A 14,945-nucleotide genomic window follows, 5' to 3' on the forward strand; every position below is an offset into this window, starting at 1 on the left:
CAATGTCATAGAAATATAAAACATAGATTGCTGACGTATGAATAGCGTTAAGACTGATTAAATGAGCTTAGGGCTGAATGATACCATAACTACGAAACTTTAGCACAATAAAATTTAATTGAAAACAAGTCATGGCATTTATCAAAGAAATCGGCCATTGCAGTGACAATTACTGCATAATTCCATCAACCAAAAGAAGGTGAATTGAATTACTATACCCATAAAAACTCTGTTTTCGGATCGAACCTTCTTTTCAGGACAGCATACATATTTTCTTTAAAAAGTATGAAGATTTCAATCCTTGTTCTTTTCTTTCTTTTACCGTTGAAACTTCCTTCAATCATGTTTTAAATGGCCAAAATTACGAATAACGGCCCACAACTGTCTATTTTTTGTTCTTGTCAGTAATTCAGCAATTTTCGTCTTTCACAGTTTCAATGTTTTTATTTCTATTTTTTTAATTTAAATGCTTGTACTTTAATGGACTTTCTGTGCAATAAAATACCTCTATCGCTTCATTCTAATACCTGTCATATTTGAACTTTAAATTGAAAATTGCATTTCTAGTTTCATTCATCTTCTCAACTATGTAAATATGAAAAAAACTATAACAAACGAAACAAACAATCATAACTCAAACAATTAAATTGGTTTTTTCCAAGCCGAACGAATTATTTATACCAGAACTGACGCTTCCTATATCATTGGAAATTTTTTCTTTATCTTTACGATAACTGATGATCTGAGGATTGTGAGTTGATCATTACTTCAATTTTCAATCTCCTTAACTATCAAACCATGAAAGTAAATATAAAAAACAAAACAAACAATTGTTAACATTCCCCACTAAAACGTTGTTGTCATGGATATAACTATATCTCACACAACTAAGTTGGTTTTATCCGAACTTGGCAATATGATTTCCAAAGAACTCGTACGAACTGGATTATCTATAGTTTTTTCTTTATCTTTACGATAACTGAGGATCTCAGGATTGCGGGTCAAGGTTAAGGCAAGGAACCACCTGGTGCGGGCTTGAGGTGAAAAATTCCATTGACGAATACCGTTTTCTGTAAAGTAATATGAACATTTATAATCATGTTCATTATAAACATATTTAAAGTAGATATAAATACTTACTTCTGTCAAAGATTGTTTGACAAAATACTCGTAAAATAGGATTTCTAAATGCAGCTTGAACATGAAGATAGGCGATGTACGAAATATAACCTTAAATAATGTAACAACGAAAATGTTTTGAGATCTACTGAATGAACTTTAACCTCTGTCTGTCTTTTACAACACTAAATATCACGTGATTAAAGACATCAATGACGTACCAGGATCAAATCGCTGAAAACCATCAGGCAAAACACTATGATCCACTCTTGGTAGCATTAAACCTCCAATTACCATTGCTTTTAAAACACGTGACAATGCTGACAATATTCCCATAGGAAGACCAATGAAGAACCAAAAATATGAAAATACTAAATATGCGTTCCTGTGTATGAGAAGATGTTGATGATAATGAATGATTTTTTGAAAATACTCTGATATAATAAAAACATTTATTTCTACCTGTTGTTCGTGGATATTACATTTTTAGTGAGACCAGGATTACGGAAAACAGTCACTGAAGTCACCAGAAGGATAACTATTGCAGATATTGCCACGACAACAAAAATGCTGAAATATTTTAAAGAATGCTGGGTTAAGAATAAAAATAATGGAAGACAACAAAACACCAAAAAAGAATAAGATTTATTCTCAAGAAAATTGTTTGAAATCACCTCATTTCCTTCAAACAATCAAAAATATATTTACGCAAAGGAGGAAATTTCAGACAGTAGAAGAATTCCGAAGTAAGAAAGAACATCAGCAAAAGTGAAAAATAACCTAAAATAGAAATGCTGTTTTAGTATATTTACCACAAATTATGTTATTTTTCTTTGTCAGAAATGTAGTAAATCTTTCATCAAACCCTTCTTACCCCAGAGAAAATAGCCAATTTGAAAACTTTGATATCTCAAAGATTTCCCCTAGAAAATAGTCAAGCTTCATCTTCATTTGAACAATTTTTTCTTTACTTTGATGATTTAACTTACAATCATAAACTGTGAAGATTTTATTCCTTTTGGAATGAAGGATTTATCGCCTTTAAACATTCGTAACATGTTATTTCTGAATGAAATGATGAATAAAGTTAAGACAGATTCTGACATTTACACTGTAAGATATTAAACAATGATCAAATATTACTTGTGATTCTTCATAAAACGAAGAAGGGAAATGACACAAAACAACGAGGAGAAAATCACTGCTGCAATAAGGGCAACTAAATGAAAATTTTATTACATGAACATAATATGTAGAGTATGGTAAAGTTCAAGAAAATCAATTCTTTATACTGATAATCATTAAACAAACCAACCAGGAGCACCGCTACGAAATACTTCAAGAAAAGAATTTCGTCGACCATCCGAATGCATCATTTCATTTAAGCCATGTACAGCAAGAATCAAAAACACAACAGTCATCTATATAAACACAACAATACAAAATTATCTTTATAATAACAATGATTCCGGGCTTAACACAAAACTTACCTCAAACAAAAATATGGAACAAACAATCAACACAGTAAGAGTGTGGGTTGAATATTGATAATCTGTAAAAAATGTCAGGTATAAAGAAAAACATTTTTATAGAAAAGCAAAAGCAATTCATTATCTGTACATTTATGAGGATTAATGATCTTTCTTAAACAGGATACAATTTTGGAATGCTGAGGTGGTAATCTGAAAAGATAATATGATGCAACGTTAATTTTATGAAAGATTTTACGCACAATAATTTCATAAAGACATTTCAAATTACCTTGGATGAAAAATATTTCGGACATACATATTCTGCCAAGTTAATGAAAGTTTTACATTGACAGAATTGTTTTTAGACTGTAAAAATGGTAAAATTTTACTCAACAAAAACATAAATAAATCATTTTGTAATAAACTCTAAAATACCTCATTATAAAATAGTCGACCAAAATTCTTTTTCTCTTTAAACAGCACGATTAAAAATTTGCCAATGATAAAGAGTTGACAAAGAAATATTGGAGTTTCTTTTAATATTAAAACAAGAGAATTATTCTACAAATTAAAAATGGCATAGTCAGATGCGAGATTAGTAGCTATATTACATCTTTATATAAACAATTGTCTTCACTAACCCTGCATTTTTGATACTTTCCAATATTTAGCACCAAGAAGCTGATAGAAAATAATAAATTTCCAAAAAGTTTTTAATACGCAGTTACGAGTTGTGCAGATGAAATAAAATATCGTTATTAAGTTGCCAAAACTTTAAACTTTAGGAATATAAACAAGATTACAGTAAACTTACAACGACAGACTGTAACTAATGCCTAACATTGATCCAATAATACGATAATGTGAAGCCAAACATCCAAATATTGGATAAAAAAGAAAGGCAATCTCAATACATATTACAATGACGAAAAGTGCTAAAAAATATGGACGAAAATAAAAGTTATAATAGTCATAAGTATATATTCTATGATGAAACAAGAAAAGTGTACGTTTAAACCACCACTCGTTCCTAGGAGAATGAAAACTTTTCCCAACAAGCAACAAAATAGAGCTAGTTATCGCTCCAAATAAAGCCACAATTGTGTTACGATTTCTGTCCAAAAAATCTATCGGGCTGCAACAGACCAATATAAAAGTTAACGAATCAGTTACAAACAATAATTTTAACCATAAATAAGTTTTAATTTATCAATGATATTTTTCTTACATCACAACACCAGGACGACCTTTAAACATTTCAGTTTTAAAGCTCCTACGACGATTTAAAAATGCTAATATTGTCAATATTGCAGCCTGAAATGGAAAATATATATTTGTATGGAATGTAAGTGGGTTTTAAAAAAGTTCATCTTAACAGAAATCTTACAGCAGGAATCAAAAACCAGTGGCGGTAATTATCATCCACCAGACAATGAACACTGAAAATAATAATTTATATATAGTAATGATTTTCCAAAACCGTTACTGCGTCTTCATTCTCAATAAATGTTGTCCCAATCACTGCTGGGGATTTATAAATGAACACGAATTTTAGAGCCGGTACAGACATGTTTACCTCGTGGATGATGAGCTAGGATTATCCATTGCTAAATTGAAATAAAATGGGGCTAAATTTCGTTATATAGCACTTCATCACATCTGTCTAGAAGAATGTCGTATAGCAGCTACTTTAATTCAAGCAAAGTATAAAAGTTTACACACTAAATACAATCATAAACAGGATAAAACAGCTGCCCGTTTCCTGTTATTTTACACCATTTCATTACATAAATGATTTCATAGAAATCAAACACAGTAAAAACAAAGCCAAACTAACCTTAATACTTTATAAACTTGTAAAGTTTTGGGATATATTCGAAAAGAGACTTTCAAAAAGAACACTAAGGCAGATCACGTTGATACGGGATTTATAGTTCACACATTGAAAAAAATATGAAATTGATACATGAGAAACGTTTGTAGTGACCTTCACGTGTATAATTACATTAATACATTTAGGTTTCAATTACGTTATCCGTCTCGAATTACCTGCCTCTCATACAGGTAACCCTTTAAGTGGCAAACTTTTTCAAAAGTTTTTTATGGCCATTAGTACGTTCACTGTTTCAGATTTGCTACACTGCCACAGAAATGATTAAACTAGAATATAAAAAGCCTCGGATGTGAAGTGGAAACACATCAGCACTTACAAATCAGGTAAATAATTTCTTAACTATCAAATAGATATAAATCACAAAACGTAAAAGCGTTCCAGTAAATTCTCTTACTGGAGAACGAGAATGTCTATGTAAAATTGGAGAAAGCTAAAAACACTAAGAGTTCATCATTTTACAGGGTACATAGATAAATAGATAAATTTCAACCATCAATACAAGCTGCCATTGTTGCTTGAAAACAATGAAAGGGATTTGCTTTCTTCATAATTTCATTAGGAAGAGAGTTACAATTAAAGGAACACTCCATTTTGCATTCAATCTTTTGATATTTGTTAGAACATGGTTGTAGCAGGCGAAGACCACCTCAGCTTGAAATGTTTCAAAAAAACCCGACTAAAGTCCGGGTATTAAAGTCCGAGGATGTGGAACTAAAGAAAAGTTTGAATGATGCACATTATTTACGAAAAAGCTCTAGGTTATGAAAAAGAATTAATTTTTGTTCCGTTGACTAAGAGAAAACATTAGACCATAGATGGATATTTTGAAACATCTCACCTCGGGTATAAACAAAGCAGAAAACAGTGATAAACGTTGCAGAGAATAAAACAGAACCTTCATTATTGGCTAAGGTGTGAGCCAATGTTGTAGTCAATAGCCCACGCTGTTCTTTAATTACGCAAAAACTATTATTTACAGAATCTTTAGATTATACTGATTATCAAATTTGGAAATATAACAATGTTTCCAAAGATGTACGACATAGAGATGATAAAAGAATTATGAAGAAACTGAAACTGTAGAACATAATGGACAAAATTTTCTATGGATATGATGATGAAAAAAATCAATATGAATATAGATTTAAAGTTTAAAGACAAAAGTGACTCAATTTTATTAAACTTTGCTTCTATGATAACCAATTATGGCAGCTGTTGCAAGGAGATAGTATTGAGAATATGATGGGAAAAAATATCTTTTACTTCATAAACTGAAAAAATTCCACAAGAAAATATTGTTAACAAGATGTATCAGTAAAAATTTAAGATAAATGCTTCTCACTTATTGGTAGAATTGAATCAAAAAAGAAGAATAAAGACTGTTGTCTTGTTATCACTATACTTATATAGATAGTGTTATGTTTCAGCTCGAAAGTTGATCATTACTTCAGTTTTCAACTACTCTCTATTACTATCAAACCATGAAAGTAAATATAACAAATGAAACAAACAATTGTTAACATTCCCCACTAAAACGTTGTTGTCGTGGATATAACTATATCTCACACAACTAAGTTGGTTTCATCCGAACTGGGCAAATTGATTTTCAAAGAACTCGTGCGAACTGGATCATTTAAAACTTTTTCTTTAACTTTACGATAACTGATGATCTGAGGATTGCGGGTCAAGGTTAAGGCAAGGAACCACCTGGTGCGGGCTTGAGGTAAATAATTCCATTGACGGATACCATTTTCTGTAAAGTAATACGAACATTTATAATCATGTTCATTATAAACATATTTAAAGTAGATAAAAATACTTACTTCTGTCAAAAATTGTCTGACAAAATACTCGTAAAATAGGATTTCTAAATGTAGCTTGAACATGAAGATAGGCGATGTACGAAATATAACCTTAAATAATGTAACAAAAAAAATGTTTTGAGATCTACTGAATGAACTTTAACCTCTCTCTTTCTTTGACAGGAATAAACATCACGTGATTAAAGACATCAATGACATATATACCTGGATCAAATCGTTGAAAACCTTCAGGCAAAACACTATGATCCACTCTTGGTAACAAGATAAGCCCAATTATCATTGCTTTTAAAATACGTAACAATGCTGACAATATTCCCATGGGAAGACCAATGAAGAACCAAAAATATGAAAATACTAAATACGCGTTCCTGTGTATGAGAAAATGTTGATGATAATAATTTATTTGTTAAAAATATTTTGATGATATCATGAAAACATTTATTTCTACCTGTTGTTCATGGATATTACATTTTTATTGTAATCAGGATCACGAAAAATTGTCACAGCAGTTAAAGGAAGAGTAAGTTTAGTTAATAATCCCACAGCAAAGAAAACGCTGAAAAAAATGACAAATCATGATGATTAGTTGAGAGTTACGACAATTAAATAACGAAAGACGAAAAAACAAGACAATAAAGAAAAGAATTTTTTGTGCAATCAACTACGTAGTTTTAACATGTAAACAAACAACGAACACAAATGTTTTATTTTAATTTAGTCAAAAAATTCTTTCAATAAACCATTTATTCTGAATCCCTCGTCGAAACACAACTAACCCGGCTGCATGCCAAAAGAGCTCAGTACAAACGCAAATATTAGACTTAATTGCTGCGAGAAAGTCAACATCACACTAACCAAAGAAAAAAAATTCACATCAGCCTGATAGAAAACACTTTTAATAAAGTACTACTTGAACAACACCAGCTCATTTTAAAACGAATCAGCACAACAAGTCAAAGGGAGAACGAATAAAAGCTGAAAACGACCAACTGCATGACACGCTGTTTAGGTCGCTGTAGCTTATATCTCTTGGAGAAATTCACCATTATCTTTCATCCAAAGTTTGGCTCTCTCATTAAATTTATCAAACTTGTTTTCACTAGATTCGATTTTGTCCTGTCGTAATACATTTATTGGGAAATTCATGAATCCAAAATTCTTGCATTTATTGAAATTCCAATATCCTATCGCTACCAGAATCCGATATAGATTATGTATAAAGAAAATTACTTGGACTTTGACCTACCTTACTGTTTTGACACGATTCAAAACCCATTTTCGAAAAATGGGAATCTTTAGACAGTAGAAAAAACCACAAATAAGGAACAACATAAGCAACTGTAGCAAATAACCTGAAATACAATTATTTTAAATGTATATTCATGAACAACTTTTTTTGTATACGTATATCAAATGATGTTAAATGTTTCATGAAACTTTCTTACCCCAGAGAAAATAGCCAATTTGAAAACTTTGATATCTCAAACCTTTTCCCTAAAAAATCGTCAAATGTTGTCTTCAATTGAACAATTTCATCTTTACTTTGATGATTTAACTTACGATCATAAACTGTGAAGATTTTATTCCTTTTGGAATGAAGGATTTATCGCCTTTAAACATTCGTAACATGTTATTTCTGAATTAATTGAAGAAAAATAAGAACGACTCTATATTTATTCTGTGCAATGGTAATAACAAAAAAATAAATGAAAGATTACTTATGGTTCTCCATAAAACGAAGAAGGGAGATCGAACAAAACAAAAACGTGAGAATCAACGCTACGATTAAGGAATCTAAAAAAATTCGACGTTTGATAAAAAAGATGTGGTAAGAAAATAATAAAATGAATTCATTGTACTTATAAACAGAACCAACCACGAATGCCATGAATAACGTCTTCCAAAGTTGAATTTTGGTTGCGAACGTTAAAGGATTGAGCAACAATTATAATAAAAGTTGTTCCCTAAAAATTAAAAAACGATAAAAATTTTGGTACGCAATGCGTAAACGTGAGTAACCTTGAAAATTAACAAATGATGTTAATGAATGTTATAAAAGATTCTTCATTCTTTTCTTTTTAATTCAATTGCAGTAACATGACCCAATCATGCGACTGCAATCTGTTCTTCAACATCGTACGCTCGCGGCAATAATAAAGATAATCAAATTTTGCAAAATATTTGAGAACAAAAAACATGTATACATTAAGACAGTCACATCATTCCTCAACCATATAAACATTGAAAACTATAGTAGCAATCTGGAAGAAACATACGAAATGAAAACTTACGCCATATAAAATAATAGAACAAACCATCAACACAGATAAAGTATGAGTTGAAAATTTAAAATCTACAAAATTATTGAAGAAAATATATCAAAACGTATTGTTAGCAAACTGTAAATTTTAGGGAAATTAAAGGAATTTAATCATTTTTCTTGACTTGATTAAAATCATTCTTACATTTATAAGGATTATATATCTTCCTTAAATATGATAAAACTTTGGAGTGGTCAGGTGTTTTTCTGAAAAGATTAAAGAAAATGACTTTAACTTTACAACAAGTTATATACATAAACTTTGTTGTGATAAAAAGATTAGTGATGTTACCTTGGATAAAAAATATTTTTGACATAATCATTGAACCATGGCAATGAAAGTTTTACATTAATAGAATTATCTTTAGTCTGTAAATATATCAAAATTTTCCTCAACAAAACACTATAAATAAATCTTTTTATAACAAACAGTAAAATACCTCATCGTAGAATAGTTGACCAAAATTCTTTCTCTCTTTAAACAACACGATCAAAAATTTGCCAATAATAAATAGTTGACAAAGAATTACTGGTATGTCTGCGACAACATAAAGAAGGGAAATGCTCTATAAAGGAGATTGAACAAATGTTGTATTTTCAATATTGATGAACGATATGTATCTCATCTTCGCAAAAACATTTTAATCACCAACCTTGCACTTTTGATAAGATTCAAAATTTTGAATATTTTCAACCAAGAAGCTGAAAAGATTTAAACATTTTCAAAATGGTTGTCATTACGTAGCCACGAGAGCAGGTGAAACAAAACAAGCCCACAAAAACTAAAAGCTGTACAATTAATAAAGTAAGCGGTAGTTTTTGCTCCAACCAGTGAAGACATAGCAATCAGTGAGCTTAGAAAATATAAACAAGATTACTGTAAACTTACAACGACAGACTGTAACTAAAGCCTAACAATGATCCAATAATACGATAATGTGAAGCCAAACATCCAAAGATTGGATGAAAGAGAAAAGCAATCTCAATACAAATTAAAATGGGCAGGAAGGCTGCAAGATAGAAAATTATGGACGAAATCAACAATACATATTCCTCATTATTTCATATATTTTAAGACGAATAAAAAATAAACAACCTTTAGCCCAAGGATTGTCATGAGAAGTAAAAACTTTCAGTACAAGCAACAAAATAGAACCAGTTATTGCTCCAAATAAAGTTACAATTGTGTTACGATTTCTGTCCAGAAAATCTATCGGACTACAAAAGACCAATAGAAAAGTTAACAAATAATAAATTTAACCACAAACAAGTTTTAATTTATCATTAATATTTTTCTTACATCACAACACCAGGACGACCTTTAAGCATTTCAGTCTTAAAGCTCTTACGACGATTTAAAAAGGCTAATATCGTCAATATTGCAACCTACGGAAAATATACATTTATGTAATAAGCGAATTCAAACATATTTCATCTTCACAGAAATCTTACAGCAGGAATCAAGAACCAATGACGATAATTACCATCTGGTAGACAAGAATCACTATGAATAGTAGAAATTGTTTTGCAAAGATTGTTTAACATATGTGTCTAGCTGACATTACTTTATAATACTAGAAATACATTCGTTTGATATAATAACATGAGTATAGTACAGACATGTTTACCTTGTGGATGACGAACTTGAATTATTCATTGCTAAATTGAAAAACTATAGCTAAAATTTCATTGTAAGCATTTGTAAAGAAATTCGTCATATCTGTCTACAATAATGCCGTATACTTTAACAAAACAAAGAATATTTTTCAAAGGTGACAAATAGGTTGACGCAAAAGACAATTATACAATGACTTATTTTATGCACTCGGAACATTGAAAATTCGACTTTTAAAACGAACCGAAGACATTTATTGCACATCACTAGAAAATATTCATTCTAAGACGATAGTATACTGTCGTATATAACTATATCATAACACATTTTAAACTAAATATGGAAACAAAGTGGGTAATTTTTCCTGTAAAATATAAGCACAAACAAAAATAAAAAGCTGTTCCAAGTCCACACATTTTTCTCGTGTTAATAAGACCCATTTCAAACGTGACAAAGACGCATAGAAACAAACAACAATAACGACTCTGTCTTGTTTAAAACATTCGGAAGAAAAAAATTTGGCGTTGAAGAGCCTCAAACATTTCTACAGTACATCGCCTAAAAAAACCCATAACTTATTGTCAATTTCAGTTAACTTTTCAAATGGCGTTTGCCAAGTTACTTTCTAATGTTGCCAACTACATTTCCAAAAATGGAATATTTGATATGAACTTGTCAACTTGAGTTGGCAAGTTGTGTACTTGAGTACTGAAGTTGTGTACTTGAGTACTAAAGTTGTGTACTTGAGTACGAAAGTTGTGTACTTGAGTACGAAAGTTGTGTACTTGAGTACTGAAGTTGTTTACTTCAGTACGGAAGTTGTGTACTTGAGTACTGAAGTTGTGAACTAAAGTTGCGAAGTACTAGCAAACGCGAAAGGTCTTTGTAGACTGTAGACATTTGGCAATGAATCCGTTCAGTAAGCGAGGAAAGCTTTAGCAATTCTAATCCGTTGACGGCTCTCTAAGAGTGTCATAATGCGATACGCCGTTTACATTATGTAAAAAATTTACAGTAAATGTGGCACTAGAAGAGTATCGTTGGATTTTAAATGCAGAAGTACCCTGCATACTGTGCCCTCGACGTCTGTTGCCACTCGTAACGACTACAGACTAACATTTGATATAGTCTTATACGGTAGATTTATTTGTTTCGAAATGTTTGTCAAACGCTCGTTATTTAACCACCTTTCAAGTATTTCATTTCTTACTTCTATTGGTAAAGCTTTTCCTTGTTACTGAACGGATTCATTGCCAAATGTCTACAGGGTACAGGGTACAAATACCTTTCGCGTTTGCCAGTACTTTGCAACTATAGTACACAACTTCCGTACTCAAGTACACAACTTGTCAACTCAACTCAACAAGTTGACAAGTTCATATCGAATATTCCATATTTGGAAATGTAACTGGCAACATTAGAAAGTAACTTGGCAACCGCCACTTGAAAAGTTAACTGAAATTGACAATAATGATAAAATACTGCCGTATATAATCATATATAAAAGATGGAAACAACTTTGTTAAAAAATGTAATCACAAACATAAGAAGCTGTTCCTAGAAATATTTTTCACACTTTCTCATGTTGATGATTTCCAATATACGAACACAGTAAACCAATCCAAACTAACCTTATTAGTATTTTATCAACTTTGTCAAGTAATGCAATAATTTAATCCAGAAATGCCCAAAATTCTTATTTAAAGTTGGGATCAATATATTGCGTCTTTACAAGCATTGTACGTGGCAATAATCAAAATTTGAAATTCAAAATAGGGTTGGATGTTGCAAATGTAAACACAATCGTTAATCACTGGAACGTAAAATGAACATTTATAATCATGTTCTTTGTAAAAATATTGTAGGTAGATTTACTTCTGTCAAAGATTGTTTGACAAAATACTCGTACATAGCATTTCTAAATGCAGCTTGAATATGAAGATACGCGATGTGCGAAATACATCCTGAATTAAACTACATGAACGAGTGTCTTGAACGATACTTTGTTTACATAATCATTTGCTCACACATCAAATTCAAAAATTTCAATGCCAGATCACTACACAAAGCCCACGAGAGAATTTTTTTCGCAGATTTTGCATTTTCCTGTATATTCAAAGAACTAATGAAGACCAATTTGTGCTAAAATTTGTGCAGTCTTTCCAATTTTTGTAGCCAAGTTAGTAATTAAATGCTAGAGACGCAACTGCTAGAAAGACGAAGTAAATTATAGTTTTTTTCTTATGCATGTGTAACCAGATACTTCTTTCAAATTGCGTCAATATCATAAAAATATTAAACATAGATTACTGACGTATGAATAGCGTTAAGACTGGTTAAATAAGCTTAGGATTGAATGATGCCATAACTAGGAAACTTTAACACAATAAAATTTAACTGAAAACAAGTCATAGCATTTATCAAAGAAATCGGCCATTGCAGTGACAATTGCTGCATAATTCCATCAACCAAAAGAAGGTGAAGTGAATTACTACAACCATAAAAACTCTGTTTTCGGATCGAACCTTCTTTTCACGACAGCATACATATTTTCTTTAAAAAATATGAAGATTTCAATCCTTGTTCTTACGTTTCTTTTACCGTTCAATCTTCCTTCAATCATCTTATTTAAATGGCCAAAATAACGAATAACGGCCCACAACTGTCTATTTTTTGTTCTTGTCAGTAATTCAGCACTTTTCGTATTTCACAGTTTCAATGTTTTTATTTCTATTTTTTATTAAATGCTTGTACTTTAATGGACTTTCTGTACAATAAGATACCTCGATCGCCTCATTCTAAATTTCTAATACCTGTCATATTTGAACTTTAAATTGAAAATTACATTTCTAGTTTTATTCATCTTCTCAACTATATAAATATGAAAAGAACTATAACAAACGAAACAAACAATCATAACTCAAACAGTTAAATTGGTTGTTTCCAAAACGAACGAATTATCTATATCAGAACTGACGCTAGCTTGATCATTTGAAATCTTTTCTTTATTTTTACGATCACTGATGATTTCACGATTGCGGGTCAACGTTAAGGCAAGGAACCACCGGGTGCGGGCTTGAGGTGAACATTTACATTGACGGATACCATTTCCTGTTATGTATAACGATCATTTAGAATTATGAACATTATAAACATATTTAAAGTAGATATAACTACTTACTTCTGTCAAAAATTGTTTGACAAAATACTCGTAAAGTAGGATTTCTAAATGCAGCTTGAACATGAAGATAGGCGATGTACGAAATATAACCTTAAATAATGTAACAAAGAAAATGTTTTGAGATCTACTGAATGAACTCTAACCTCTCTCTGTCTTTGACTAGAATAAATATCACGTGATTAAAGACATTAATGACGTACCAGGATCAAGTCGTTGAAAACCTTCAGGCAAAACACTATGATCCACTCTTGGTAACAAGATAAGCCCAATTACCATCGCTTTTAAAACACGTAACAATGCTGACAATATTCCCATGGGAAGACCAATGAAGAACAAAAAATATGAAAATACTAAATACGCGTTCCTGTGTATGAGAAAATGTTGATGATAATAATTTATTTGTTCAAAATATTTTGATGATATTATGAAAACATTTATTTCTACCTGTTGTTCATGGATATTATACTTTTATTGTAATCAGGATCACGAAAAACTGTCACAGCAGTCAAAGGAAGAGTAAGTTTAGTTAATAATCCCACAGCAAAGAAAACGCTGAAAAAATGACAAATTATTGTGATTGGTGTTGAGAGTTACAATAAGTAGCGAAAAATGAAAAAAAAACAAGACAATGAAATAGAAATGTTTTTTTTGTGCAATCCACTACATAAATTCAACAAGTAAACAAACAACGAATACAAAATTTTTAATATTTTTAATTCAGTTAACGAGTTCCTTCAAAAAACCATTTATTCTGAGTCCCTCGTAGAAACACAACTAACCAGGCTGCATGCCAAAAGAGCTCAGTACAAACGCAAATATTAGACTTAATTGCTACAAGAAAGTCAACTTTACAGTAACCAAAGAAAAGAAAATCACATCAGCCTGATAGAAAACACTTTTAATAAAGTACTACTTGAACAACACCAGCTCATTCTAAAACAAATCAACACAACAAGTCAAAGAGAGAACAAATAAAAGCTGAAAAAGACCGACTGCATGACACGCAGTTTAAGTCGCTGTAGCTTATATCTCTTGGAGAAATTCACCATTATCTTTCATCCAAAGTTTGGCTCTCTCATTAAGCTTAGCAAACTTGTTTTCGCTAGATTCGATTTTGTTCTGTCCTAATACATTTATTGGGAAATTCATGGATCCAAAATTCTTGCATTTATTGAAATTCCAATATCCTATCGCTACCAGAATCCGATATAGATTATGTATAAAGAAAATTACCTGGACTTCGACCTACCTTGCTACTTTGACACGATTCAAAACCCATTTTCGAAAAATGGGAAACTTTAGAAAGTAGAAAAATACACAAATAAGGAACAAAATAAGCCACTGTAGCAAATAACCTGAAAAAGAATTAATTGAAATGTATATTCATGAAAAACTTTTTTTGTATACGTATATCAAATGATGTTAAATGTTTCATGAAACTTTCTTACCCCAAAGAAAATAGCCAATTTGAAAACTTTGATATCGCAAAGATTTTCCCTAGAAAATCGTCAAACGTTGTGT

At 30.9% G+C, this 14,945-nt stretch overlaps 3 protein-coding genes across 5 annotated transcripts in view; all 3 read right to left on the reverse strand.

The window, feature by feature from the left end:
* The window catches only part of LOC124447683 (general transcription factor 3C polypeptide 4-like), a 67,001-nt gene that overhangs the window by 12,890 nt on the left and 39,166 nt on the right, over positions 1-14,945 (reverse strand). The gene's annotated exons all lie outside the window — the stretch shown is intronic.
* On the reverse strand, positions 425-4,560 carry LOC124447686 (stimulated by retinoic acid gene 6 protein-like). 2 transcript variants are annotated; one of them, XM_046998657.1, is made up of 20 exons: positions 4,429-4,537; positions 4,168-4,198; positions 3,979-4,030; positions 3,820-3,905; positions 3,602-3,726; positions 3,406-3,526; positions 3,233-3,272; positions 3,027-3,152; positions 2,881-2,957; positions 2,740-2,801; positions 2,610-2,671; positions 2,435-2,540; positions 2,263-2,338; positions 2,109-2,184; positions 1,994-2,042; positions 1,794-1,899; positions 1,582-1,689; positions 1,341-1,504; positions 1,141-1,230; positions 425-1,070 (listed from the first exon to the last, which is right to left on the reverse strand). In XM_046998657.1, exons 2-20 carry the CDS (start codon positions 4,194-4,196, stop codon positions 880-882), a joined length of 1,746 nt encoding a protein of 581 aa, XP_046854613.1. In that variant the 5' UTR covers positions 4,197-4,198; positions 4,429-4,537; the 3' UTR covers positions 425-879. The 2 variants fall into 2 exon arrangements, with proteins under 2 accessions (XP_046854613.1, XP_046854612.1); XM_046998656.1 differs by having other exon boundaries at positions 3,406-3,726; positions 4,429-4,560.
* LOC124447690 (stimulated by retinoic acid gene 6 protein-like) lies at positions 5,386-11,981 on the reverse strand. Of its 2 annotated transcripts, XM_046998662.1 has the most exons (20): positions 11,875-11,981; positions 10,257-10,287; positions 10,081-10,132; positions 9,929-10,014; positions 9,725-9,846; positions 9,518-9,638; positions 9,282-9,330; positions 9,069-9,194; positions 8,921-8,997; positions 8,774-8,835; positions 8,600-8,661; positions 8,185-8,272; positions 8,027-8,102; positions 7,869-7,944; positions 7,754-7,802; positions 7,555-7,660; positions 6,757-6,864; positions 6,513-6,676; positions 6,309-6,398; positions 5,386-6,238 (listed from the first exon to the last, which is right to left on the reverse strand). In XM_046998662.1, the coding sequence occupies exons 2-20, from the start codon at positions 10,283-10,285 to the stop codon at positions 6,048-6,050; spliced, it is 1,734 nt and encodes a 577-aa protein (XP_046854618.1). In that variant the 5' UTR covers positions 10,286-10,287; positions 11,875-11,981; the 3' UTR covers positions 5,386-6,047. The 2 variants fall into 2 exon arrangements, with proteins under 2 accessions (XP_046854618.1, XP_046854619.1); XM_046998663.1 differs by lacking the exon at positions 6,757-6,864.

This window comes from Xenia sp. Carnegie-2017, unplaced genomic scaffold, assembly GCF_021976095.1.
Source record: "Xenia sp. Carnegie-2017 unplaced genomic scaffold, XeniaSp_v1 HiC_scaffold_23, whole genome shotgun sequence".
Classification (NCBI taxonomy): Eukaryota; Metazoa; Cnidaria; class Anthozoa; order Malacalcyonacea; family Xeniidae; genus Xenia; species Xenia sp. Carnegie-2017.

Coding starts and splice junctions, on each gene's coding strand:
- LOC124447686 (XM_046998656.1), bottom strand. CDS start 4,196: ATGGATAATCCTAGCTCATCATCCACGAG. Junction 4,031..4,167: donor CCTAGCTCATCATCCACGAG/GTAAACATGTCT, acceptor TATTATTTTCAG/TGTTCATTGTCTGGTGGATG. Junction 1,505..1,581: donor GTAATATCCACGAACAACAG/GTAGAAATAAAT, acceptor TCTCATACACAG/GAACGCATATTTAGTATTTT.
- LOC124447690 (XM_046998662.1), bottom strand. CDS start 10,285: ATGAATAATTCAAGTTCGTCATCCACAAG. Junction 10,015..10,080: donor ATTGGTTCTTGATTCCTGCT/GTAAGATTTCTG, acceptor TATTTTCCGTAG/GTTGCAATATTGACGATATT. Junction 8,662..8,773: donor GATATATAATCCTTATAAAT/GTAAGAATGATT, acceptor ATAATTTTGTAG/ATTTTAAATTTTCAACTCAT.